The following is a 26,286-nucleotide window of genomic DNA, read 5'->3' as shown; positions in this document are numbered from 1 at the left end:
AGTTTATGAAGTTGCATTTGTTTGTGCTTAATTTAAAAAAAATTGATGTTCACACATACATATACAATGTTGATGTGGAGAAATATTATTAAAGGCTTTTGTCATTACTTGCTTCAATTAAACACCTTTGTTTCAGTAAAAGGAGATAGCAGCAATTTTAAAAGTCAAACATTCTAACTCAATACAATCCAAAGATACACTAATTCGATACTTACGTGCTGATGAATGACAATAGGAAAATATTAGAAGTCTTTCTTTTTTAAAAACTAAACTATTATGGTTTTGTAAGAGCAGAAAATGTTGTATGTACAGTGAAAACACTGCAATCCATAACATACAAAAGTCTTGAATCTGAGTTGAGGTATTTCTAATGTTTGTTGGTGTTGCATGACATGATGGCATGGGTAGCACAAAGTGCACATGTTGTGTGTTCAGAACCAAGGCTTCAGTGAAGTCTCATGTTACAATATGGCCAAGTGCTGCCAGAAACACCTCAGATTCATTATGCATTTAATTTTGAATTGAATTTTGGTTGCTATGCATTCTGAAGCCTTTTACAGTTGCCAAATTTTTTTTGCAACCCCCCACATTCAGTTACTCACCCCATGTGGGTTCTGGACCCACAATTTAAGAAGTGTTGGATGAGAAGATCATCAATGACAGGATGTTTACTGCTCTAAGCAATCTAGTCAGTTTTTAATTGCTCTAGTTATTAGGGCATTTCCTCTTACACTGAGTTTCTAGAAATCTTTCTTGCTAAACTCTCATGTTCTCCCCTCAATCTTCTCTAGATTCAACATTCTTAGTTCCTTTAACTCTTCTTTGTATGGTCTGGTTTCTAACCCCCAAACCACCTTCATCACTTTCCTCTTCTAGTTCATCCAAGTTCCTCTTAAAAGGTATCACCTGAGAATGTAAACAATAAGATGTGTGTGTGTGTGTGTGTGTGTGTGTGTGTGTGTGTGTGTGTGTGAATCCAGTTTACAGCCTTTGACTTTGCATATTTCTGCTGAATTCTCTTGATCTTGTCATTCCCTAGGCAGAATCTCCAGAATCAAATAGAAACTTGATCTTGGCTTCTGAGCTTGGTTCAATCAACCCTTCCAGTCTTATTCATCCTACTCCCCCCATCTTATACTCTATATTCTAACCGGGGTGGATTTGTCTTATTCTCCTCCTGACCTCTCCAGTATCAGTCTCCATTCCTTTGCTCATACTCTCTGGCATGCCTAGACTAGATTCCTCTTTCTGCAGTCTTTCTTTTCCTTTAAAAATAACCATAGCAGCTATAATTTTATGCAGCACTTTGTTTTATAAAACTCTTTATTGATGTTATTTCATTTTATTCTCAGAACAACCCTAGGGAGTAGGTATTATTATTACCCCTATTTTACAGATGAGGAAACTGAAGCCTTGAGTCACACAGCTATTTAGTGTTTGGGGTAGAATTTGAACTTTAGGTTTTCATATCATTTTCTTCTCCCTTCTATCCCAACAAAAGCAGGTAGTGATATCTCCCTCCTTAAACATCTTAGAGCACTTTTCTTCAGCTTTCTCCTTTGTATTTACCTTTGTCCTAATTTCTGAACTGAGCTGATCTTATTAATCTCTGACTAATTGAGTTTACAGTCAATTGTCCCCAATACTTTACACATTCCACAGAGTTAGCCCTTAATACACACCCTGTTGTTTCTAATTCTTGTATCATAATTATGGAGACCTTTCAGGTAAGGCAAAGATTTCTGAATATCCAGAGCCCTGCCTTGGACACAAAGTGTACCACCCAAACAGAAACTTACCTGGAACCCTTTCTTTGTTAATACTTGTTGGGAAAGAGAGTTGACATTTACATACCCTCAGCAAACAGTCCTGTACCTCCCAGAAGGGACAGAGTATAAACCTTTAGCTTGGACTTACTTTGATTTATTGCTTAAAATGTCAGCTTCCTTCTTTCCTTGGTCACGCTCAGCAGCAACATGTCAGTGGAGCAGCTTTCAGAGATATTAATTCTTTTTATTATTGATTTTTATTGTTCAGTCCTTTTCAGTTGTGCCCAACTCTTTGTGACTGACCCCTTTTGGGGTTTTCTTGGCGAAGATCCTACAGTGGTTTGCCATTTCCTTCTCCAGATCATTTTACAGGAGAGGAAATGGAGGCAAATAGGGTGAAGTGACTTTCCTAAAATCACACAGCTAGTAAGTGTCTGAGGCTTGATTTGAACCTGTCTTCTTGACTTCAGGCTTGGTACTCCTTTTATTATTGATGCCTTTAATTTTATAGCATGTCCATTCTTGAATAAATGCTTCTCCTTTTCCCTACCCAGAGTACCTTTCCCTTATAACAAAGATGGGGGAAAAGGGTGTGGGGGTATAGGGAGGTTTGTTTTATTAAAAGTCAGTTCAGTAAAACCAGCGACTTCTGATATGCACTATTCCACAACAATAGTCCTTCCTAATAAAGGGAGGGTGATGAGTTTTCTTAACTCTCTGGGCATAGTATTGTTTTATGACTTTCCCAAAATAATCACGGCTAACATTTATACAGCATGTACTCGATGCCAGGTACTGCACTAAATGCTTTAACAATTATCTCATTTGATGCTCACAACAACCTGGAAGAGAGGTGCTATTATTATCCCTGTTTTCCAGTTGAGGAAACTGAGGCAGACAGAGGTTAAGTGACTTGCCCACAGTCACACAGTTACTAAGAGTTTGAGGCAGGGTTTGAACTCACCTGACTTCAGGCCCAGCATTCTATCCCCTTTGCCACCTAACTTGTCATGGTAAATATTATTCTCCTGGTTCTGTTTAATTTTGTTCCAAATGGGTTCATTTTTTCTTATTTGTGATTTGGAGCAATCTTTCATTTGATTACTAATAGTTTTCAATTCTTCTGTTTGTTTATGAATTTGGTCGGGCTTCTTAGCCATTGCAGGGGTGGTAGGTGATTTTTTTTTTAAACCAAGTTTAGAGCAATTAGATTGTAAACTCCAGGAGGTCCAGGAGGATTTAGGGAGGGCCAAAGTAGGTTTATTTTAGAAGTGTGTTTACCTTTCTGGGCATAAACATTTATTTTCTCTCCCAAATCGGCAAATTTAAAACTGCAACATCTAAGGCTGAGCCCCAGGAGTCAAACATTTGTTAATTCATTTTTATAACTTGCTAGGGCAAAGAGAACTTTCACAAGGATTTCTCTGGCAATGAATTCTAAGTTTCTTTGTTTTTGTCGATTAGTTGTATCTGACTTTTTGTGATCCCATTTGGGGTTTTCTTGGCAAAGATACTGGAACAGTCCTGCCATTTCCTTCTCATTTTAGATAAAGAAACAGAGGCAAAAAGGGTTAGGTAACTTGCCCAGGGTCACACAGCTAGTAAGTCTGTGTAAATCTGAGCCCCGATTTGAACTCGGGTTTTCCTGACTCCAGACCTGGCATTTTATCCACTGAGCCACCTAGCTGCCCAACATAAGTTCTAGTCATGGTTATCTAACCAGCTGGACTGGTACTAAGGTGTGCGGCCATTGCTCCCCCTCTTGTCTTTTCCAGACCTGGCTTGAGAGGAAAGCCATGAGAGCCCAGGAGAGTAGCTGGAAAGTCATACTTCAAAACAGGAAGAGTACCCTGGCCACCAAAAAGGGGAGAGGGGAGAACCAGAGTGACTGACTCTCCTGCCTGTAGAAAGCATCAGGTGGGAATGAACAGCCCCACTGCTCCAAAGAGCTTTTGTTTATGTGGGTTATATGTTGATATTTACATATTAGAAATTAAAGCATCTTGGTAATATAGTTTTCCTTGTGCATTCCCAGAAAGGGTCTTGGGAACCACATATTTTGAAAACCATTCAAGTGGTGCGTTTAGAATCAGAAGCCCTCTACCTAATGACCTTTTAGGCAAAGCAAATCAGTTGGGGAATTCTTCTTTTGCAAAATGACAGTATTAGGCCAGATGATTCCTAAGATACCTTCTCATACAAATTTTTTTTACTCCCAAAGCTATTCTGCATTCTTTCACTTAAGTTGCTTATCACAAGTTATATCTGTAATGAAAATAAGCAAGTATTGTAGTTTCACCACAATGCCCTCAGAGATCTTCTGTAGAAATTTTCCTGAATAAAACTGTCTTACAATGAGGAAGGCCCTCTTCCTCCTCCTTCTTAGCACTAAGCCTCCTCAGGAGATGGATCAAGCACTCCACTGAATTCTGTTCACAGTAAACTGCTATTTTTTCATTTTAGCGTCTGATAGACTCAAATGAAAAGGTCTTTACTTAATAACCTGTGCTTCCGAAAAAAATACTACTCATGAGCACATACTGAGGCCTACTGGCACAATTATCACTGAACAGAATATACCATAACTACATTATTGTAGTACATTAAAAATGTGCTTTCATGCAAATAGAGGGAAAGAGCATACTATTGCCTAAAGAATTTTTCCCCTGCTATTAACTTTATCTCAATAATTTTCCCCAAACATCACTCTGATTAAATTCTTAAAATTAAAAAAAACTAAGGCTATGACTAAACTTTTGCAAATTCATTTATTTTTTGCATAAGTGACATAATTTTATAAAGATAGCTATTGTGGCTATTAACAACTGCCTTTCATGTTATCCTGGATTTCTACTCAGTGATAACACATACACTGGCAATATCTTTTTCTATGCATGAGATTTTTTTCCCCCAGAAAAAAAGTTCTTGTTAATTCCCATGTTCAATATGTGAACACTACACTCAATTTAAGTAATATGTAGTCCTTAAAATTATGTCCTAGGCAATCCTGAGCTATAGCTTTCTACTGAAACACATCTTGACCTGTAAGTACCATTTAAATGAATGCAAAGTTGACAATCCAATTGCTCTAAATGATAGACAGGGTTTTAAAAGATGACATACTACACCAGGGCCCTGGGAATACACTGAAGAACATTGTGCCAACACACATTTTTCTCAACCATGGTCTTTTTTAACTCATGTAGCCTCTGAAATTGTAAATGAAAAAATTTAAAGGTACCAATTTTATCAAATGACTCAGTGAATGTTTTTATAACCAAGAGAATTCCATTTTTTTTTGTCTACTTATTCTTGCTTGTAAGCAGTGTGGCTAGGTGCCTGATACTACCTGGTCAATGAAGTATTGTTCTAGCTATCCTGACAAGGAATAAGAAAACAAAGACTGATTTCATGGTGAGAAACAACCATGGCTTATGTTACCAGCTGTCTTGCTTTGTAACTTTTGGACTGCCTTAACATCAGTAAATGTGGCTAGACTAATATGCTGGGGAATAAAAAGAGAAAAGGACAGGGAATTTTTTGTTTCTCACCCGATTAAAATATTTTTCTTTTTCCTTTCCCCCTCCCAGCTTTTGAGATAATTGGTATTATTCAAGAATCATTCTCAATGAACAAACATTTGTTAAGCGCTTACTATGGGCTGGGGCATGGTGCCAGGCACTGACTCCATCCCTGGCCCCTCCACAATTTCCAAATTCCTGCAGGAGCCAGCCAAATGCTGCCAACCACCCCACCTCCTTCTAGGTCAGAAGCACATCTGCTGAGTTGGAAGGACCAGTTTGGTCGTTTATAACTGGACTTCCTATGCTATTAACATTATCTAAAAACTCTTAAGACTAAGGATCTCTGCTTCCTGGAGAGCACATTGTCCCCAGGTATTTTCTTTTATTAAAAATTTATTTATTTTTAGTTTTCAACATTCATTTCCACAAGATTTTGAGTTACAATTTTTTTCTTCCCATCTTTTCCCTTCCCCCTCCCCAAAATAGCAAGCTTGTTGAATAATATCCCTTCCCCCAATCTGTTCTCTCTTATATCCTCCCCCATCACCCCCCTAACTTTCTAGTAGGGCAAGATGGGTTTCTATACCCCAGCACCTGTGTATCTTATTTCCCAGTTGCATGTAAAAAACTAATTTTTAAACATTTTTTTAAACTTTGAATTACAGATTTTTTCCCTTCTTCCCTCCTCACCCACCCACACTGGGAAGATAAGCAATTCAATATAGGCTGTACATGTGTAGTTACCCAAATAATTTCCATAGTAGTTATATTGTGAAAGACTATATTTCCCTCCCTCCTATCCTGCCCCCCACTTATTCTATTTTTTCCTTTGACCCTATCCCTTTTAAAAAATGTTTGCTTCTAACTACCCTCTCCCCCAATCTGCCCTCCCTTTTATCATCCCCCCTCTTATCCCCTACCCCCGCTATTTTCCTGTAGGGTAAGATACCCAATTGAGTGTGTATGTTATTCCCTCCTTAAGCCAAATTCAATGAGAATCAGGTTGTCCCATTCCCTTTCACCTTCCTGCTCTTCACCTCCATTGTAACAATTTTCTCTTGTCTCTTTTATATGAGATAATTTACCCTAATCTCTCTCTCTTTCTCCTTCTCCCAATAAATTCCTCTCTCACCTCTTAATTTTTTAGATATAATCCCTTCATATTCAACTCATCCTGTGCCCTCTGTCTATGTATATATGAACATACATATGCCCACACTCACATATTTATATATACATATACCCTCCTATACATACATAGATATGTATATATACACACATATAATGATCAAGAACATAATATTTCTAAAGAAAAGCATTTCTAGTGCAGTAAACAGAGCTCCAGGTTCTAATATGGCATACTAAATGATATATAGTTTCTATAATGCAAATGAAGAAAAGTTTCTGATTCAAAAAAAGAAACATCAACCAATAACAAATATTTATGAACCACCTACTTTGTGTCAGGCACTGTGGATACAAAAACATCCCTATTCTAACAGGAGAGGCAAGGACACATACAGGATGTCCCCACAGACTTAGGCAGTTTTAAGCTAATAGCTTAAAGTACAGGGTTTAATAAGTTTTAAAAGCTTAAATTTGCACTAAGCCTTTTGGGACACTCTGCATACATATATGCAAGATAGATATGAAGAGAATAATGCAAATAAATACAAAGTAATTCAATACAAAATAATTTTGGGAGGGTAGACGCTAATGGTTGGGAGAGGCCTCATGCATGTGCTTCATCTTAGAAAAGGGGGGGGGGAGCTCTGAGATGGAGTGAAGGAGAGTGTGCATTCCAGGGATATGGGACAGCTAGGCCAAAGGCATGGAGGTGGGAGATGGGGTGTGTCTTGTGAAGAACAGAGAGAAGGTCAGTTTGACTTGATGGCAAAGTGTGAGAGGGGAGTGATGCCCAATGAGCCTGTAAACACATATGACTTTAAAAACTAAACAGAGTGATTTCTAGTTTACCTTGGGGGCAGTAGGAAGGCTCTGGAGTTGGCTCAGTAGGGGACTCTCATGGGCATGTATTTGAGGAAAATTACTTGGGCAGCAGTAGGTGGGGTGGGATGAGGTGGGGAGGAACCTGAGGTCAGGTGACCAATTGGGATGCTGTTACAATAATTTGTTGCTCACAAAATTAGCCCCGCCCCTTTAACCAAGCTGGGGGGTGGGAAAGAATTAGGCAAGTAAGTTCTCATTGGAGGACAGTGTAAACCCAAAGGATGTAGGGATTCTGCAGCTTGAACATGACTTTTCTTATGGAGCATCTTCTTAAGACTAGCTGAGATGAATAAATATCTGTAAGAATCAAGCATTTGAAAGGCCTTCCTCATCTCGCGTATATTTCTGAGGTCATTGAACAATGAAACAATGAAACAACAAATAACGTGAAATATCCCTTTCATTGGTGGTCACAAAGACTCTAGGATTGGGTCAGGTCTCCAAGATGGAATCTTCCTTCCTGCCCCCATGTGACTACAAGAGTGGACAATGGATGAGAACAATGAAGGCTTGTGCTTTGGACCAACAAGGTTTCTACAGCTGCTTTTTACCAAGCCTTCAGAGTAGCTCTATTTGAACCCAAACAGTTTAAGCAGACCTGGGAGTTAGGATGATTCAAAAAGCACATCTATACTGCATAACTAGGGGAGAGAGAAAAATAGGAAGGAGGGAAGTGTAATGTGCCCTTCACACACAAGGGTGATGTTAGGGATTCACTATCAGTGGATGATTAAGTTTTTTTCTAAAGATTGTGATGGGTTTACTACGGCAAATTTGTGAAATGGGTGCTATGTTCCAGGCACTGTGTTTAGCCCTGGGGATACTCCGTAACGTGCAGAAGGCAGTCCCCACCCTCGAGGAGCTCACAACATAATGGGAGACACAACTGTATACAAAGCAAGCTAAATACAGGCTGAATAGGGAAAAAATAACCAAGGGAAGGTACTAGAATCAAGAGGGCTTAGGGATCCTGTAGAAGGTAAGAGTTTAGTTGGAACTTAAAGGAAGCTAGGGAGGTCAGCAGGCAAAGCTGAGGAAGAACAGAATCACAGGCAGCCAACAGAGAAGATGCCCAGAGCTGAGAAACTGAGTGTCTTGTTCATGGAAGAGCCGGAAGGCCAGTGTCAGAAAATTACGTGTCAGGGTAAGGTCTAAGAAGGCTGGAAAGGTAGGAGGGAGCTGGGTTACAAAGGGCTTTGAATGTGAAACCCAACATTTTGCATTTCATTGTGGAGGAGACAGGGAGCCTCTGGAGTTCACTGAGTAGTGGAGGGACATGGTCAAAGCTGCACCTTAGGACAATCATTTGGATGGCTGATCAAAGGAGAGGCTGCAGTGGGGAAAGTTTAGGTAGACTCATCTGCAGGTTACCTCAGTCATCCAGGTACAAGGTGAAGAGGGCTTGGACTAAAGGGGGAGTTCAGTGTCAGAAGAGAGAAGGAGGCACATACAAGAGGTCATCAGGCCTTGGCAGCAGCCAAATGTGGGAGGGGACAGATAGTGAAGAGGCCAGGCTGACTGCTAGGCTGTGAGTCTGGGGGACTGGGAAGATGGGACGGTGGTGCCCTCCACGGTAACAGGGAAGGTGGGAGGGGGAAAAGTTAAACAGTTATGTTTTGGACATGTTGATTTTCAGATGTCTACTGGACATCCAGCGTAAGCTGTCTGAAAGGCAAATGGAGATGGAAGATCAGGGGTCAGCAGAAAGACTGGGCAGGACAGGCAGATTTATCAGCATAAATATAGCAACTGAATCCATGGGAGTTGAAGAGATCACCAAGTAGGATAGAGGGAGAAGAGAAGGGAGGAGGCTAAAAGGGGGACCTGGATATGGAGCTAGCAAAGGATCCTAAGGAGTGGTCAGAGAGGCAGGAGAACCAGAGGAAAGTGATGCCCCCAAAACCTAGAGTGAAGAGAGTTGGGAGAAGTGTGAGCAGCAGCGTCAGAGGCTGCAGAGGCCCAGGAGAAGCAGGGCTGAGAAAAGCCTACTGGACTTGGTACTTTAGAGATCACTGGTGCCTTTGGAGGGAGCAGTTTTGGTGGAATAAAGTCAGAAGCCTGATTGTAAGGGGTTAAGGAGAGCGAGGAGAGGAGGTGGAGGCACCGATTGTAGGTGGCCTTTTCAAAGATTCACAAAGGACAGGAGAGATAGAGGAAAATAGTTAGTGGAGATGGAAGTATGGATCCAGTGAGGGGTCTGCATAATCAGGGAACCATGAGCATGCTTGTGGGCAGGAGGGAAAGAGAGCCTGGACAGAAGAGACTGAAGATAAGTCAGAGTGAGCATGCCAGAGGGGGCGATCTGTTGGAGGGGAGTTATGGGATGGGATCCCTTGAACAAATAGAGAGGTTGACCTTGGTGAGGAGTAAGGTGAGACAGGGTGAAGGAAGAGACAGTGGCAGAAGGCCTTGCACCTTTATAGTACTTTCCTCACCACAGCCCATACGGTAGCTAGCAGAAGAATCGGCCTCCATTATAGATGAGGAAACCAAGGCTCTGTCTGAGGCGTTAATAGCCTTGTCCAAGATTATCGAGCAAGCGTCTGTGCAGGATTCAAACCAAGGCCTCTTGACAGAATGGTATAGTGGAAATAACACTGGATGTAGAGGGCCTGGGTTCAAATCCCACTTGTGCCTAGACTTCAGCAAGATGCGCCACTTCAGTATCCTGACCCGTAAATGGAAGGATTTGGTTTAGGTCGTTTCTGAGATTCCTTCCAGCTCTAAATCTAGTATCCTCTCTACAACAGTATTCATTAACTACCATGATAACACATACAATTATCATTTTAATGATCAAAAATGATTATCCTTTATACCTTTTAAATTTTGCATAAAGTGGAGTCTTGTTTAAAGAAGGGTATCACAGAATATGTAGAGAAATAAAACCCCCTAAAAATGGCAAAATATAGGGTTATGTCCATCATGCAACAAAACCTATTTATCTTGCAGGGGTCCTATAATGATTGACAAGTAACTAATATGGATATTGGAGACAAGAAATCACTTTCTTTGACTTATATGGTATCCTGAATAGCAACCAACACTTAGAAATGAGAATTTTTAAAACATGTTACCTTCAAGTTTAGAAGAGCTATTAATATTTTGCTGAAAAGAAAATATATTGAAGGAATGTACTTTGTATAAGCAGGATGTTCAAGTTGGTTTGATAGGTAGAAGGACTCTGTGTTCTATAAGGAAATATGTAAATGTTGTATCAGAATATTCAGGGGTTGTATCATTCATATTTTCTGATGCATGCAGTACAATGTTATACATGTTATAATTGGCCAATAAATATTGATTCTAGGATTTCCAAAGGGAAATTAACATTTTTTCACAAGTATTTCTCTTACATACAAATTAAGTACCTGTCCTTCAGTACATCTCTCTCTCTCTCTTTTTCTCTCTCTCTGTCTTGCATGCGCATGTCTGATTTCATTTCTAGCAATCACTGCCAAAATCATCATCAAGGATGAAAATAAGACATGAAGTACACATAATTTGATAATTTCTTCTGTGGAAGAATAGATCCAATTTTTTAAAACGTTAAGATTTTCAAATGTTCTAAAAACCAAAAAGTGGAAATGCATGTTGGGATGCAAAGCTTAAAATAGAATATATCTTTGACAAGCTTATTGATACATTACAATCATTGCATGCTTCAAAAAGTTTTTTAAAAATTGGTTCCTAGACTGGAATTAGACAAATGAAAATATTGTCCTTAACTATCCTTAAGTCATTTCAAGCATTTCAGAAATGAGGCTTAGTCTTTCAAGGACAAAAAGAATCTTTAAAAAGTTCATCATATCTAAGAAAATGAGTGTTATTCCTCTGTGCCATTTTTTTCTAAGAATGAAATCCTTTTCAGTCTAATTTGAAGAACATCATGCTGCCTAGTAGAGGAGAGAAATAAGGCAATGCCCTTGGCCTCATGGAAGCATGAAAAACAATAATGCATGATAGAGGTATAAAGTACCACATGAGGGTTTTCCTTAGAGTGAGAAATATTTGTCATTATGTTTCCTGAAATCATGATCCTGAAACCAAGATGGTTATTCAATAATTATTTCTATTTTAAGTTGAACTGTAGTATTCTAGCCTCTGATTATATAAAATACTAAATACAGACATCAAGGTCTAGATTTCAGCACACTAAACACTGTTTTTAGATAAGCATCCTAATTTCAAGGGGGATGCTGTAGGTAGGATTTTTGTCTGGGGTTGCAGTTGGACTAGATGACCCTTGAGATACCTCCCAACTCTGTAGTGTCGTGATTCTAGGAGTCATTTCTTATTCTGTATCCATTCATCCAATAACACTGCCTTCCAGGTCTTAAATAAATATCCCAGTGACTGCTTACACTTGTATGTCTATGGTCTTGCAAGAGCAAAGATGGTTTCATCAAAAACAGGTCATGTCATACTAGCATTTCTGGCAGCCTTCTTAGAATGGCAGATCAGAGGGCCACTGTTCAACAAGGCTGGAAGCATAGACTGAACTGAAAGGTATTTGACAGTTGTGCTATGCTTTTGGAGAAAAAAATGGAGACATGTGGGTGCCATTGATTGAATAAGTTGAGGGACTCAGACTCAAATCATAGTCATAAATAACTTGATGGAATTCTCTAGTAGAGTGCTCCAAAGATCACTCCTTGACTACAGGTTACTTTAATATTCTTATTAATGACTTGGTGGAAAGTATCTTAAGCAACATAGAAAATGCTTCAGAGAGGAGAAGGATGGCTTACTCACTGGATGAAAAACCCCTAAAGTATCTTACTAGGCCCAAATAATAGGTTTAATATGACAACTTGAAATTTAATAGAGTTAAATGTAGAGTTTACACTTGCACATTCCATTTGCTTAACCATCAGTACAAGAGAGGTGGGAGTATGGATAGACAGTTTCCATGAGGAAAAGCTCTCAAGATTTACATGGATTTCAAATTACAATTAAGTCAGTGAGAGATGAAAGCCAAAATATCTCCCCAAACCTAATATCATGTTAGGTACTGGGATAATGTACAGAACGATGGAGGTCAGAGTTTGCTGTACTTTGCCTTCTTTGTTCCACTTTGCGGGGGTTTGTTTCAGAATGTCACATTTTAGGAAGGACATTAATAATTTTGAGAGCTTTCCGAGGACAGCAACTGAATCAGATTGTCATTTGAGGAAATTGAGGATGTTTGTTTAGCTTAGTGAACACATGATGTTGAAGGAATCATGATATCTATTTCTAGTACGCAAAGGACTTTCATGTGGGAGGAGGACTGGGTTGGTTTTATTGGACCAATACCCGAAGGTTACAGAGGCAGACTTTTTAGTTCAATTGAGGGGAAAAAAATCCCTGATTTCTGGAGCTGTACAAATCCAGAACAGGCTACTTTGGGAGAAAAGGGGGCTTCCCTTCTCTGGGAATCTTCACATGGAGGCTGCATGACCCTTTGTTGGGGTTATGAGAGTGGAGGCTCCTGTTTAGAGGTCATAAAGTCCAAACTCATACCTGAAATCCTGTCCACTTTTGAGATTCTGAATGTTAGGTTACACCTACATATGTCTAGTAACTTAATTATGTATTGGCTTACATCATTTCTGCAGCTTAATTTGAACAGTTCTTAGTGACATTTTTTTTTTTGCCACGTAATAACATTATTCAGAATATGCAAAACTGCTTCCCTTCCTTTCCTTCTGTTTATACTTTCATATTTAGTTTGAGATACTGATTATCTAGAACACTGACTTCTGCTTCCAAAAGTCTAACACCTAGGAAATAGTATTTTCCCACCATCTTTTTGAACTTTGTTCTGGGTTGGGCCAGTCCTGACCTCAGATTTCTCCTTCAGTTTAGAAATTTTCCTATCTTGTAAAAACCACATTTTAACCAATTCTACTTTTCCTGATTTAAATGTGGCATATATGGACATATGAAATAATTATTGTGAGTATTTTCTGACATGGTCTACTAACCAGGAATGCCTTATAAATACACCTCAAAATTAAAGTTGCTTTAAGCCATGAAATGCCTCTAATCTTAACTCCACACCTGACCCTCATTTGTTGTGATAAATTACCTATCCTCAATGCATTCTGAAATCTGCTAACTCTTATATTCCAAGTACCTTTTCTGCCAGATCGTGAGACCTTTCATTTGATCTCTTTCCCCAAGTCTCTATTGTGCACAGGCAAGTATGTTCGGTAGGAATGAGGTCTCTTCACCTCTATGTCTTGGGCTGAACTTTTTGGATCCTGATGAAGTCTTGGGCTACTTCTAGAGTTCTACCTTCATATCAATTCCTTATAATGGAACAGCATGAAACAAGCAAGCTTTGCGAAAACAGATTTTTTTTTCTATTTCCTATCTGTAATTTTCAAAGTATAGGGATGTAGAACAACTCTTACTCTTATAAAAAGTATTTTTTATCTTTGAAAGTTAAGGAAATATGGCTTTTCTAAAAGTCCTCCTAGTTAACAGAGGGCAACAATGTATAGCGAAATGGAATGACTCCTGGTACATTCAAATATTTCAGCATAACCAAGAAATAAGTGGTGATGCTTCCACTTGCTATTGATAGTGTGGGGGATCCGTACCCAAATCTGCCTCTCAGTAATTTTTTTTTTTTGCCCAGTGTTATGAGTTCTGTAGCTAAGCAGAACTAGACTGATTGTCCTTCCACCTGACAGTCCCTCAAATATTTAAAGGTAAGTCCTCATCTATTTCCTACTGCCTCAATGTAGGAAGCCCTTTTTCTAAGGTAAACATCTTCATTTTTCAACCAACCCCCAACCCGTCCTGGGTAAGTGTCTTCTATGTCCTCTCATCCTCAGTGGAGGATCAACGACAGCACCAGAGTCCGGTCTTCCTGAAAGTCGTAGAGTCGTGGGTATAACATGCAGGCTCTCCACCTACTGTTTCCTATAGTCACATGAGTGACCTGGCTCCTTTTCCATTCATAGTGTGATATTTCTCACACCACTTACTGTGTGCAAGTAAGCATCCCAAGGTGCTGCTGTCTCCTTGTGCCATCTCTAATTTTGGTTCTTTGTAGCTTGTAGTGTTCTATGATGTATAACCCAACACCATCCTTAGGAAAATACTGGTGCTCAAAAAAGTGTCTGTGTATGTGGGCCCTTGAGCATGCTTGGAATTCTGCTATAAGACTGAGACCTGTAAAAAAAAATCAGTGGAAATATAAGTTCTAAGTATGCATAGGGTAATAGCATAGCATTGTTTCTTTTTTAAGGGGGAAGACAGGGCAATTGGGGTTAAATGATTTGCCCAAAGTCACAGGGCTAGTGTTAAGTGTCTGAGGATGGATTTGAACTCAGGTCTCAGGACAGCGCTACATTCACTGCACCACCTAGCCACCCCCAAAGCATTGTTTCTTGCAGTCAAAATCATTTCAGTTTCAACTTCTTATACCAAACAAATGAACAAATCCTATAATATAAAGAAGAACTGAAATTTTAACTTATTATTTTTATTACTTATTGTAACTTTTGACAGATCCATGTTTACTAGGTGTTTTCTCCAGTAATCACCATACCTTTCTTTGACTCCTAAGGAAGGGAATGAAACTAAGGAGGAATATGTTCAAAACATTGGGCTTTTTCTTCTGGTGTTGATTACAGAGTAGTCAAGTCCATGAAGTAAGCTTCAATTTCCTCTGTGTAAAGTTGTACTTGCATATGTGGGGAGGGGTTCCTCCTCTTTCACCTCTTTGTTCAAAACCTGGAATTTACTTTCTGAAATGGGCCACCCTCAAAATTTCACTCTCCTGTCATGAACTAGTTGCTTGGGTCAAGCTGACTTAGTCAATCCTCATATAAGGAAAGCGATTTCCTTTAGTGAACCTTGGGGTTACCCTGTATCCAGCTGAGATAATTCTGATTTTTAACATTATTTTTTTCTTTTCCCCTTGGAAATCACAGTGGAAAGTTTAGTTCAATGATCACACAGGTGTCTATGGACCATACAAAACATAGCTTAGTGTACAATCAAGGGGCTTCCTGATTGGCTGAGTGAATTTGGGACTGAAAAATGAATGGAAGAACTCATTCCAGAGGCACGGACCCTAAAATACACTGGGGAGGTTTCCTGATAAGTAAAATAGCATTGTCTTCTGGAAGTCAGGAAGGAAGTAAATGCTTCAGACTGAGTCAAGGTAGACCTGAGGAACAGAAGCTAATTAGAAATTAGTATACCCCTAATCTAGAGATGGTGTTTTTGTGTGTGGCCTCAGACCTGGAGCCAAGACCACCTCTGATGGAGACACACTGAAAGTCACTTAACTCCTCAATGCCCCAGACAACTCTTAGATACCACAAATTGCAGAATGCCTGCTAATTATGTCCATAGAAGAAATTTTTCACTGGGAGCCTCCTTTTGGATGTTGTTGTTGTTGAGTTGTGACCTACTTTTTGCGAGACCATTTTGGGTTTTCTTGTTGAAGATAGTGGAGTGGTTTGCCATTTCCTTTCCATTTAACAGATGAAGAAACTGAGGCAAACAGGGTTTGCCCAGGATCACACAGCTAGTAATTGTTTGAGGCCAGATTTCAATTCAGGGAGCTCCCTACACTATTATAGCTCTGGTTAAAAACAGAAACAAAAGAAGTGAACAAAAAAAAACAACACTAGGGAGCTTTCTTTTCTATGAGCTGCTAATGATGTTACCTTTGTGTATTTCTGGATTTGTGGCCTGGTGAAGTGGACAGAGTGCTGGACTTGTATGGGGAAGATGTAAAGTTCAGATTCTTCCTCTAACGTTACCTAGCTGTATGATCGATCACAGGCAGGTCAGTTAAGTGCCTACCGAATCGAGAAGACCAAAAAATGAAACAATGCTTGCTCTCAAGAAGTTTGTTTGCTTCATCTCTGATTCTCGGTTTCCCTTTTCTGTGAAAAAGGGCCTTCTCTTTGTAGCCTCTACCATTCAGGGTTGTGAGGCTCAAATGAAAAATGGCTCTGCAGATTTTAAAGTGCTATGAAAATAGCAGTAATCATAAATAAACGTCTTGGGAGCTTTTCCTTGAAGTGTGTAAGAACTTAAGTGCTAGAACCAGGAGATGAGGGGAATGATGATTTGGGCTTGAGTGTGTGGCAGACCTCTGAGCCCAAGAAGCCCACTGGCTCTGGAAACCCTGAAGTCACTGGGCCTTTGGAGTGCAAGTCCCCAGAACTAGGTCCACTGGGAGAATGCTAGTTCCTAAGGGTGGCTACTTCGTTGAGGAAGGCTCTACTCAGCTTGCCTTTTATCTTCATCTACTCTTTTCCCTCCTCAATGTGGAAAGGGAAAAAAGAAAACAATGGAGTTGGAGTTGGTCAGGGTCACAAAATAAGCCAAAGTAAAGAATAGAAATTTGTTTTTTTAAAGATTATTCCTGGGGTTTTGAAAGACCGACTCCTTAAAATAGGTTTGGGTTTTTGTTTTTTGTCTTTTTGGAGGGAGAAAGGCAGGGTACTTGGGGTTAAGTGACTTTCCCAAGGTCACACAGCTAGTAAGTGTTAAATGTCTGAGGCCTCATTTAAATTCGGGTCCTCCTGACTCCAGAGTCAGTGCTCTATTCACTGAGCCACCTAGCTGCCCCCAAAATAGCTATTTCTTAATAAGAAAAAATTGTTTTTCTTGTGTATCAGGAACATTTGGAGTTCTTCTTACTCTAAATCATACAGAAGATTTAAGTCTAAAGTAGAACATCATCAACAACATCCAGTGTTTTTTTTTTTTTTAAAGCTAATAAAGCTATGAATGGATCTTTGTTCACTTTAATAACATCTGAACATTAGGGGCAGTAGGTCGCGAAGTGAACAGATCGCCAGCCCTGGAGTCAGGGGGACCCGAGTCCAAATTCAGCCTCAGACACTTAACAGACACACATAAAACCTAGCCGTGTGACCTTGAGCAAATCATTTAACTTCAACTGCTCTTCCCCCTCCAAAAAAGCCAAACAAACAAAATTTAATAATATTTGAACATCTTTTCTCCAGCATCTTAGAGAACAAAAGTAAGGTGAAACATAGCAGGTGAAGAGATTAGAAGGAGGTGTAATGTAATTAATGCTAGTACAGATGTTTGGGATCTAGGAAAAAATGTCCTTCCTAAAAACTTGGATTTATGTCAAAGGGGAAAAAGGTTAACAACCAATGTAGGGCACATTGATTTACAGCATGGTATTCATTTTGTTCACTTACATCTGACAGGGGCAAGTTAGGAAAGGGACCCTGGAAATCGTGTCAGACCTTCAGTTTCTGAGGACTAAAAGATACTCCAAGCATCTGCTTGGCTCTGATGCAGCTAACTTAATTCATTAAACAAAAACAATTCAATTTCCATATAAACAACAGTTTGGTCTAGGCTTCACTTACAGATGTATTATTAGGTGTGTATGTTTTTAAACAGCTCATGTTTGTTCAGATTTCTGTCTCCTTCACATTTTTATTCTTTTGAGCACTTCTAAAAGTTTACCCCATCGCTGTATGTAGTGATTCTACTGTCTGCTGCTAGACACTAACTCTATATGAGCTCTTTCTGGCAAGAATATATATTTTTAAAACTTGACACAAAAGATGACCATTTTTTTTTTGGTCGGAGAAAATATTTTGGTTATGCTGTTGCAATAAAAAAAAAAGTAATCGTGTCCATGCTTTTTGTTTTTAGTAAAATTATGCCAAAAGGGACAAATTTCTTGTTAGTCAACTACCTGTAAAAGTATCTCTTTAAGATTATTCTCTAGCTGACATATAAAACAATCCCTAAAGGTCCTTTTTTTTTTTTTATTAAAAGTGCTTAACATCACTACTTAATAGAACCTTCTCCAGGTTCATTTTTAAAACCCTTAAGGGCTACATATTCTTTTACTATACTACTAACTCTGATTTAACTAAAAGAGCAGAACCTATATTTCACAATTTCTTCCTTTCCCTAAAAACCTCCCTCATGCTAAAAATTCTATACAAAACCACTTCTTGCATGTGAAATCCTTCATTCTGTATGCCAATCCTTCAAAGTTAATTGAGGATGGAACCAATTCTTATAAGATCAGATTGATTGAGGTGAAATGTATTATGCACACTTTTCACTTTTCTTTGACAGAAATCAATCTAATTTGAGTCAGCCTGACCAGTTTCATAGCAAAAGATACGGAAAGGTGAAAAAGGGGGAAACAGTTAAGGCAGTGCTCACGTGTACTTCACGGAGGAATCAGTGTAAAAGATCGTTTTAAAATAACTGTTGAAAAAGATGCTGGTATTAGCCCATCACTACGATGAATGCCCCTTCCTGGCCCATTTCGTGTCTCTGAGGGCTGAGGCGCGGCTTCTTTTCCTTCGAGACCCGGTCCGTTCTGGGTCTCACCCACTTGAATCTCAGATTCTTTGTGTCCGCAGCCTCTGGATGTGAAGCCAAGCCCCCAGAGGAATTGTTTCTCAGAGTGCCAAAGCCGGCACACTTGGTCTTACAGAGTGCACTGCAGAAAATCCACGCCCTGGTTTCCTCCCAAACCCGGCTTTAAGTACTGTGGAGAGGAGCCGGCCAATCTAGGGGCGCAGAGCACACACAGCAGGGCCTTTTAAGGAACTTCTTAAAGCGCCCCCTGCTCTGGGGTAACCACGGAGATCCTGTAGGGGCGCCTCCCCCCCACGCCCCCCACGTTACTCTGCCGCGGGGTGCAGGCCCGCCTCTGCTGGGGCGGCCGTGCTGCCTCCTCCTCCCCCCTGCACAGTTTCTCGTGGAAGAGAATTAAGGCCTGACCTTGACAAGGAGGTCTCGTGGCCCTGGGGAGGCAGGGTGGATGCCAGTGTGTTTTTGTTGCGCTTGGTCCACTTATCTGTCAAGGGAGCGTCTCTTGGGAACGTGACTAGGGATATCACGGGCTCTGAGCCTGGGGTCTCTCGGGGACTTCGAGGAGGACCTTTGAGCCCCTCCTGAGGAGGGGGGCGTCGGTGTCCCGCCCTCTAGTGGACGTGGGCACGAGCGAACTCGCTTCGGGCGCTGGGGGGGCGGGGGGGGGAAGCAAGCCTTCTGGTCCTCGAGCATCCTCGAGGCTGGGAGTAGGCTAGCCAAGGTCACGGACATGAGTGGGGCGGGGCGCAGGACCCTTACACTGGTCTGTTGAAGTGTCGGGAGCGCGAGTGGGTTTGTCCATTGCCCTTCGCCTTCCTACTCTAATCCTCGGGGTCAGGGGAACCCCTCCCCTCCGAGCCGGCCCCGCGGGGCGTTCCCGAGGAGAGCCGCCACAGGCGGGCGCGCTGGGCTAGGGCTTCTCTGCTCTGGGGGGGCGGTGGCTCCGGGGCCCCTCACCCGCTCTCTGGCGGCGGAGAGAGCGGGGAATTGGCCAAGGCCCCGCGGATGGGACGGGGCAGGATCGGACTGATCGAACACAAGAAGGAAAAGGGTGGGGTGGAGAAAGGTCGCGCCCCGGGACCGCAGCCCCTTACGTCACTTCCGCCTCTAGGCCCGCCCCTCCCTGTTCCGGCTGCGGAAGTGGGAAGCGGGCGCTTTGCTCCGCTCGAGCGGGTCCGAGGTCCTGGGAATCGCTGAGGAGGCCCGAGAGGCGGGGCCTGGGAGCGGAGGCGGGGCCATAGGCGGGGCTGGGCAGGCGCGCGCGCGCCGAGCGTGACCGGAGCCCCTCCTCCTTTCTCCTCCCCGCGCTCCCTCCCGCGGTTTCTCCGCCCGCGGGAGCGCGCGCACTCGCGGTCACGCCGGCTCCCCTTCTTGAAGCCCGGGGCGTTCCTCTTCCTACCCCCCCCATCCTGGGCCGCCCCGCTTCGCCCCGCCGCCCTCTCCCAGTCTCTGTCGGCAGGTGAGTCTACGGGGGGCTGCCCCCTCTTGGGGTGCCGGGGTGCGCGCGCAGGCGGGAGGGTATCCGGGGGCGAGGAGGGAGCACGCGGGCCCCGCGAGCGCGCGCTCGGGCGGTGGGGAGGGGGGAAGGGATGGGCGGGGAGGGATGGGAGCGTCGGCCTGCGCGACCGTCCCCCGCGTGTCCGGGAGGAGTCTCGTGGGCTAGGGGGCTCCGCCCTCTCGTCTGCTGGGAGCCGCTCCATGGGGGAGAGGGGGAGCAAGGGGGCGGGGTGGACGACCCTCCTCTCCGAGGAACAGCCCCCGAGGGGCGCGGCGTGGGCTGGAGGCGGGAGCAGGCGCGCGCGTGTGCGTGTTTGGGGGCGGGGGTGCCCCTGAGGGAGTGGGTGGGCGCGGGTGTAGCTTCCGCCCCGACGCCAGCGCCGCTTCTCCCGGTTTCTTTTGCAGATGCTGCCGCTGCAGGGGGTGGTGGGAGCAGCCGTGGGACGCGTGGCCCGCGCCGCGCGGGGTTGACGGCGGGCATTGCGGGGCTGCCCTCCCCAGTCCCTCTCCTTCCTCCTCCTCCTCCCCACTCGCCCTCGGCCGCCGTCGACCCCAGAGACTTTGTAGCCAGCACCAACCCCGGGGCAGTTTCGATGGAAGATGAAGGTAAAGGCCGTGGGCAGGCTCCGTGGGCTGGCCCGAGTGGAGGGTGTGGCCCTGCGAGGCTCCGGGCTTCCCTTTCCCTCCCCCTTCTGGGTGTCCCCTCTTCCTGCGGGGTGGGGGGCTGCGCTAGCCCCGTCCTCTGGCTTCGGACCCGCGGGCGCGCTCAGGCAGCCGGGCGTGGAAAAGTTTGGCCCCGGACCCCACTCGGGCCGGCCTGCCGGAGTGGGGTGGGTGGGGTGGGGGACAATCCGGGGAGGACCCAGCGGACCCCGGGCCCCCGAGCTGCGGCCCGCGCCCGCGCGTTCCTCCTGAGTGGGATTCGGTTTCTCATGTACGGGACCCTCGGAGCTCTGGTGGAGCCAGCGTCCCCCGCTTTGGCCCCCCATGTGACCCCAGCTCTCGGAAACTTTGAGGTCCCTCCCTCAGAACCGATCGCGGGGCAGAGCCTGGGCTCCCCGGGCCAGGCCAGTTCTCCCTTCTGTGGTCCCGAGATGTAGCTTCCAGGGCCGGGGCTCTCCCTCCTCTCATCGGGGAGCAGCTCCCTGAAGAGTGGTCCAGGCCCTGCGCGTGGTCTTCTGAATCCCCTCCTGCAGCGCACCTTGTCCTCCCTTCGGGTTAGGACTCCGCTCCTCTCTCCGGTGCTGTGGCTCCAAGACCCTCCTTGGATCGTGTGCATCCCCTCCAGTCCCTGCCCCTTCCCATTCCAGCTCCTTGGCAGGCCTGAGAGTGTACCTGAGTAGGTCCAGTGAAAGAGACACCTGTTTGGAAGCTAGCCCTCACGACCGGTGCTTGTACCAGGGAGAAGGCTCTTAGTTAAAACATTTTCTTTCAGTAACAATATGATAAATCCACGTTTTGTGAACTCATTTTTTTAGAGGAATTTTTATTTTATCTTTTAGTTATCTTGATTCCCTTCCCAAGGGATGCTTTATCTATCGAGACCTTAATGGGCAGGGGCTGTAAAAACGTTGAAAGCTTTCTTCCCTTTAATATATTATGGTAGCTCTGAGCCCTATTTTTTTTTTAACACTGGTTTTGAAATAGAATGAGATTGCTAGCTTGTATACCATTGTATGTGTTACTTTGTTGCTAGTTGTGGACCTTGGCGTTTATGTGTATGTGTACATGTAATTGTTTCACGTGGCTTTATTGTTTGACTAATGCCTGAATAAACATTATTTAGATGGCCTCGTTTTGTGGTGGAATCCCTTTTTACTTGCATTTTCTGGCTTTTTGTTAGACATACTTATGGATAACAGACCCAAACACACACATACCTTTATTTTGAAACTGTTTTTGACATGAAGGAACTTTGTTTAAATTGGTTTTATGACAGAAGAAAGTCTGTTCTAAATTGAAGGAGGCTTAAAATAGCCTTTAAATATCAGGTGCTATAGATGTAGGAACCTGAGAACCCTAGGTTATATTGGAAATATAATCTGACCTCTGAATGTATTTGGCATAATCTTATGTGTCATTTTATTGTTGGTTGTATTGTGGTCAGTCAGGTTGTACTGAACCATTAACACATGTTGGAAGATGTACACTCCAGAATTATAAAGATGTCACTTAGAGGTGTAAATATTGTTTTAATTGTCTCTGGCACCAACATTTGGTGGGGAAAGTGAGGTTGTAGTTGCTAATATGGAAAAGTTACTTTTTGATGAAGTTAGGTCTATCTTTATTAAGAATGGAGAGCAATTTCATTTTCTTGCAGAAATAGTCAAGACACGAAATTCTAAATCCATCTCCATCGAAGAGCTGGATTTGGTATCCTATAACCTTTGCTTTCCTAGTGTAACTCACTGGTACTGAAGCAGAAAGAAGGCAGATTTGTAAACATTTGCTTTTTGTTTCCTTGTTTCCTGGAAGGGAATAGTAGAGGGAACACTTAATTAACTACAAGTGAGAGTTGTGGGTTGTGTGATGTAGGAAGGGGGAGGAGGAGGGTAATGTCCTGGCTTGCAGGAAAGAATCTGAGTCTGGGTTTGATACCAATCAATATACTTAAATAGTGGTTGATGTCATGAAGCCTGACATTTTTGTGGCACTTAGGAGTGTAAAGCATTTTTTCTCACTGCCCTGAAAAGCAGGTAGCAAGTCTGTCAAGTCTGTTTGGCCAGTTAAAAAAGGAGAGGCTCAAGATGGACATCGAATTGTTCCAAGACAGGTGCCTAATAGGTTTTTGAGTCGTTTCACAGTTGTGTCTGTGTCTCCATGACCCCATTTAGGGTTTTCTTGGCTGATATACTGGAGTGGTTTGCCATTTCCTTCTCCAGCTCATTTTACAGATGAGGAAACTGAAACCAACAGGGTTAAGTGACTTGCCCAGGGTCACACAGCTAGTGTCTGAGGATGAATTTGAACTTGGGAAGATGAGTCTCCCCAGTGCCCTATGCAGTATGGTGCTACGTATTATTGAGTAAGGACAACTAAATCCGGGCTCAGACTTGGGACTTCTCTCCAGGAGAGTTGAGTATGCAATCTGAAATTAAACGTTCTTTGCTTTACTTGTTTCTGCTTTTATTTTTATGACATTTTAAAAATCCAGTTGCCCATCCCCAGACACTCGTCTCACACCTCTGCTCTTGCTGTCTCCAGTCTGTTGCCTGTAGGGGAGTGTAGCTGTGGCCAATTCTCTCCTCAGGTGCCTACGTTTATACAGAAGGTTCTGGGGGAGGAAGGCAGCAGAGGGTTGAGCCCTCAGCTTACTCTGGGGGGAAGGGCCAGGATCCAGGTGGTTGACTGTCAGCACTGAGGTTGCCTCTCTAGGGCTTTTTCCATGGACCAGTTGAGCTGCGATGCAAATGAGACCTGAACAGGTTTGAGCTGCTGCCTTGCCATATCTTACAAGCATGCCTAGGGTTTACTTCTCCATTTCCGGGATAGTAGGGGCTAGCCTACTCTACACTCTTTGGAATGGTGCTGGTCAGTCATCTGTGGACTGTTGCATAATGCTGCAGCCTCTCACAGTTTGTAGGAGTATGGAATGGATGGATAAGTTCTCTTTTTCCCTGGAAGCTTCAAACTTTAGAGCAGCCAAAACATTTCTTACAGTTTAAAGGTGTATTGTAATTGAAAACACGTTCACGGTTAATATGTTTTACAAAGCATTTTGTTTTCCAGAATTAATTTTTCCTTTCCTTCTGAAGGAAAGGGACATGTTTTCTCAAAGGATACTTAGTACCCCTGGGGAGGCCTGGGGGTGGGTGGAAAACTATTTTAACTAACACTGTATGTTCTTTTGACCTAGAGGAAATTATGCAGAACTATGATTATAGGTAAGGCTTACAGATCTAGAAAGGAATTTCCCATATGTCTTGATTTAAAAAAAAAATCAGTAATAGACAATGGCAGCATGTTTCATTTAAATTCAGTCTTTTAAGGTAGGTTTGCTGTAGCTCCTGGCTAAAAATCTGGTAACTGTCTAGGAATGTGCTTTAAAATAGGAGTGCTAGTTTTTAGAAATTCCTTTGTTGGAGGGAATGTAAGGAGCTATTGATGATAAACCACTTTAAGTAAGTCCCTTTAATTGGAAAAAGAAGCCGGGTTATAGAAATGTTTTATAACCGGAGGCACAGAAGTAATTATTTTGTTTTTACTCTTGTCAATAGAATATTACTGCTCTTTTTTTGCGCTGTCAGTGCACAGTTAAGCAGGGGGGGAGCAGAGCCGGCTGGGGCCCTCTCCTTGCCTAGTGTTCCCCAGAACACTTGGTCTAGCTCACTGTGTTTTTATCATTCACTTAATGTCAACAGAATTCAACTCTGTACTCACTGAAATGATACGGAACAAAAGTGTCTCCTAGGGAACTCCTCTTGGGGCCTAAGCTGATTTTTATTTGAGAACTTAATTAGCCACAAACCTAATCTGCTTTTAAAGTGTATGAATGATCTAGTTAAAAGTATATATTACATTATTTGGGGGGTTGGAGAAGGGAGGAACACAGAACTTGGTAACAGGGATGACGGTAGGAATGATTTTAGTGTACAGTCTAGTAAAGCTGACCCCCAGCTGGGACCTTCTTCCTTTCTCTCTGTTCACTTTTTTTCTTTTGGTATGTAGTTCTTAAAAGCATTGGTTGTAAGTTAGGTTTATCTTAAGACTTCACATGGACAGTCATTACTTATAAGGAAATTGAGAAAAACCTGTTGGGTGAGGTCTGAGATTAATACTGTCATTTTAACAGGAAAGAACTTCTGGGAAAGAATAAAGACAGTAGAGCATTCACTAGTATCACATTCACTTCTGAATTTATGTAGCTAGTGTTGGTCTCATGCTGATCTATTTCCTTAACTATGCCAGACTTTAATATTTCTTGCAAAGCATAAGTGGCTGATATAAATTGTTTTCTTTGGGCTTAAGGTAATTACTATCACTGTATCTAGGAAATCTCTTTTATTTAGTTGGAGCTCATGATATGCTATGGAAAAGGTTATATTGTGAAAATTACAAAAATTTGTATGGGTTATAGAGACCCAGGTATAATAGGAAGGGAAAAGAGAATTACTTTTAAACTGGGCTTATTGTATATTTCATCCCCAAACTGTGATAACATTTGCAATAGGAAAGAAAAATTTAAATGATCGGAGGTTCTTTATGTTGGTAAAGAATAATTGTTGGTTAGCTTAAGTGTAGGCCCTATCCTTTGATTATAGGTCAGTTCATGACACCCTGGATTCCTGCTGTGAAATAGACTTGGAAATTCAAATATATCGGTAATAGTCAGCATATTATTATTTATTCGTGGGCACTGATGTATTTTTTTTTTTAGTGAAGGCATCCTATTGGAAACAAATATGCTGTTATGATAGATTTGTAAATAGGACTCAAATTTAAGATCACTTTTTTTTACTTCTTAGCTAGTGTTTAGTCTTTAATAGAAGTACATGTATGCATTTAGAAAGGGCATTCACAGTCCGTGAAGCAAATATGCAGAGTACTTCCCCTGAATATATAATGTTGTACTTAGTTTTGGAAATTGAAATGTTTGTTTGAGTTTATGTTAATTTTTCTTGAGGTAACAATAAGAAATGGACAAAGATGAATAAAGCAAACCCAAAGGGATGGTGGTTATATGAAGGGAAACTTGTTACTTCCCTTCCAAAAAAAAAAAGTAGGGGGAATAAACTAAGAGAAAGGTTGTACCCTGTCTTTTCCTTATTTCAGAACAGGTAATCAGAGATCCTTTATTGCAGTCAACTGTCAGCCTAGGCCCTATGGTAATATGTGTATGTGTTTGTTTTAATTTTTAAGGATACCAGTATTACACATTTTAAAATTTGCCTTTGCTTTGGATTCCTTTCACTCAGGATTTTGCTGTAATACACTTGGATGGTACATAGGTTTTACTTCTGCTAGTCTGGAAGATTGTTAAAATTTGGTTTTCTTTAGAAAACTTACCTGACTTGCCCAATTCAGCCACCTCCCACTATTTCTTTAGAGCAAATGTGGGTATGCCGTGTGTATGTTCCCCCTTCCCTTTTTAGGGGGTTGCTGGCTTGTCTGCAATAGGCTGCTGTCTCCTGAGGGAGCATTCC

The 26,286-nt window shown here is 42.4% G+C and overlaps 1 protein-coding gene and 1 long non-coding RNA gene across 3 annotated transcripts in view; one reads left to right on the top strand and one right to left on the bottom strand.

Annotated features, from left to right (window-relative positions):
• Nucleotides 1–12,101: 12,101 nt before the first annotated feature.
• On the bottom strand, nucleotides 12,102–19,833 carry LOC138161640 (uncharacterized). The gene is made up of 2 exons (XR_011168413.1): nucleotides 19,406–19,833; nucleotides 12,102–14,470 (listed from the first exon to the last, which is right to left on the bottom strand). It is a non-coding gene; the product is annotated as an uncharacterized lncRNA (long non-coding RNA).
• Nucleotides 19,834–19,974: 141 nt separating this feature from the next.
• Nucleotides 19,975–26,286, top strand: part of ATP2C1 (ATPase secretory pathway Ca2+ transporting 1) — a 110,126-nt gene continuing 103,814 nt past the window's right edge. Inside the window, exons 1-2 of one of the 2 annotated variants that reach the window (XM_069088394.1) lie at nucleotides 19,975–20,105; nucleotides 20,549–20,749. In XM_069088394.1, the coding sequence (XP_068944495.1) occupies nucleotides 20,744–20,749 (6 nt within the window). In that variant the 5' untranslated portion in view covers nucleotides 19,975–20,105; nucleotides 20,549–20,743. The remainder of the gene's footprint in view (nucleotides 20,106–20,548; nucleotides 20,750–26,286) is intronic. The other variant, XM_069088396.1, reaches the window with a different exon arrangement.

The sequence above is a fragment of the Petaurus breviceps genome, unplaced genomic scaffold (assembly GCF_028583685.1).
Source record: "Petaurus breviceps papuanus isolate PSGF00001 unplaced genomic scaffold, PetGlider_PUasm1.0 185, whole genome shotgun sequence".
NCBI classification, from domain to species: Eukaryota; Metazoa; Chordata; class Mammalia; order Diprotodontia; family Petauridae; genus Petaurus; species Petaurus breviceps.
This window is presented reverse-complemented; position numbering and strand designations above follow the sequence as displayed.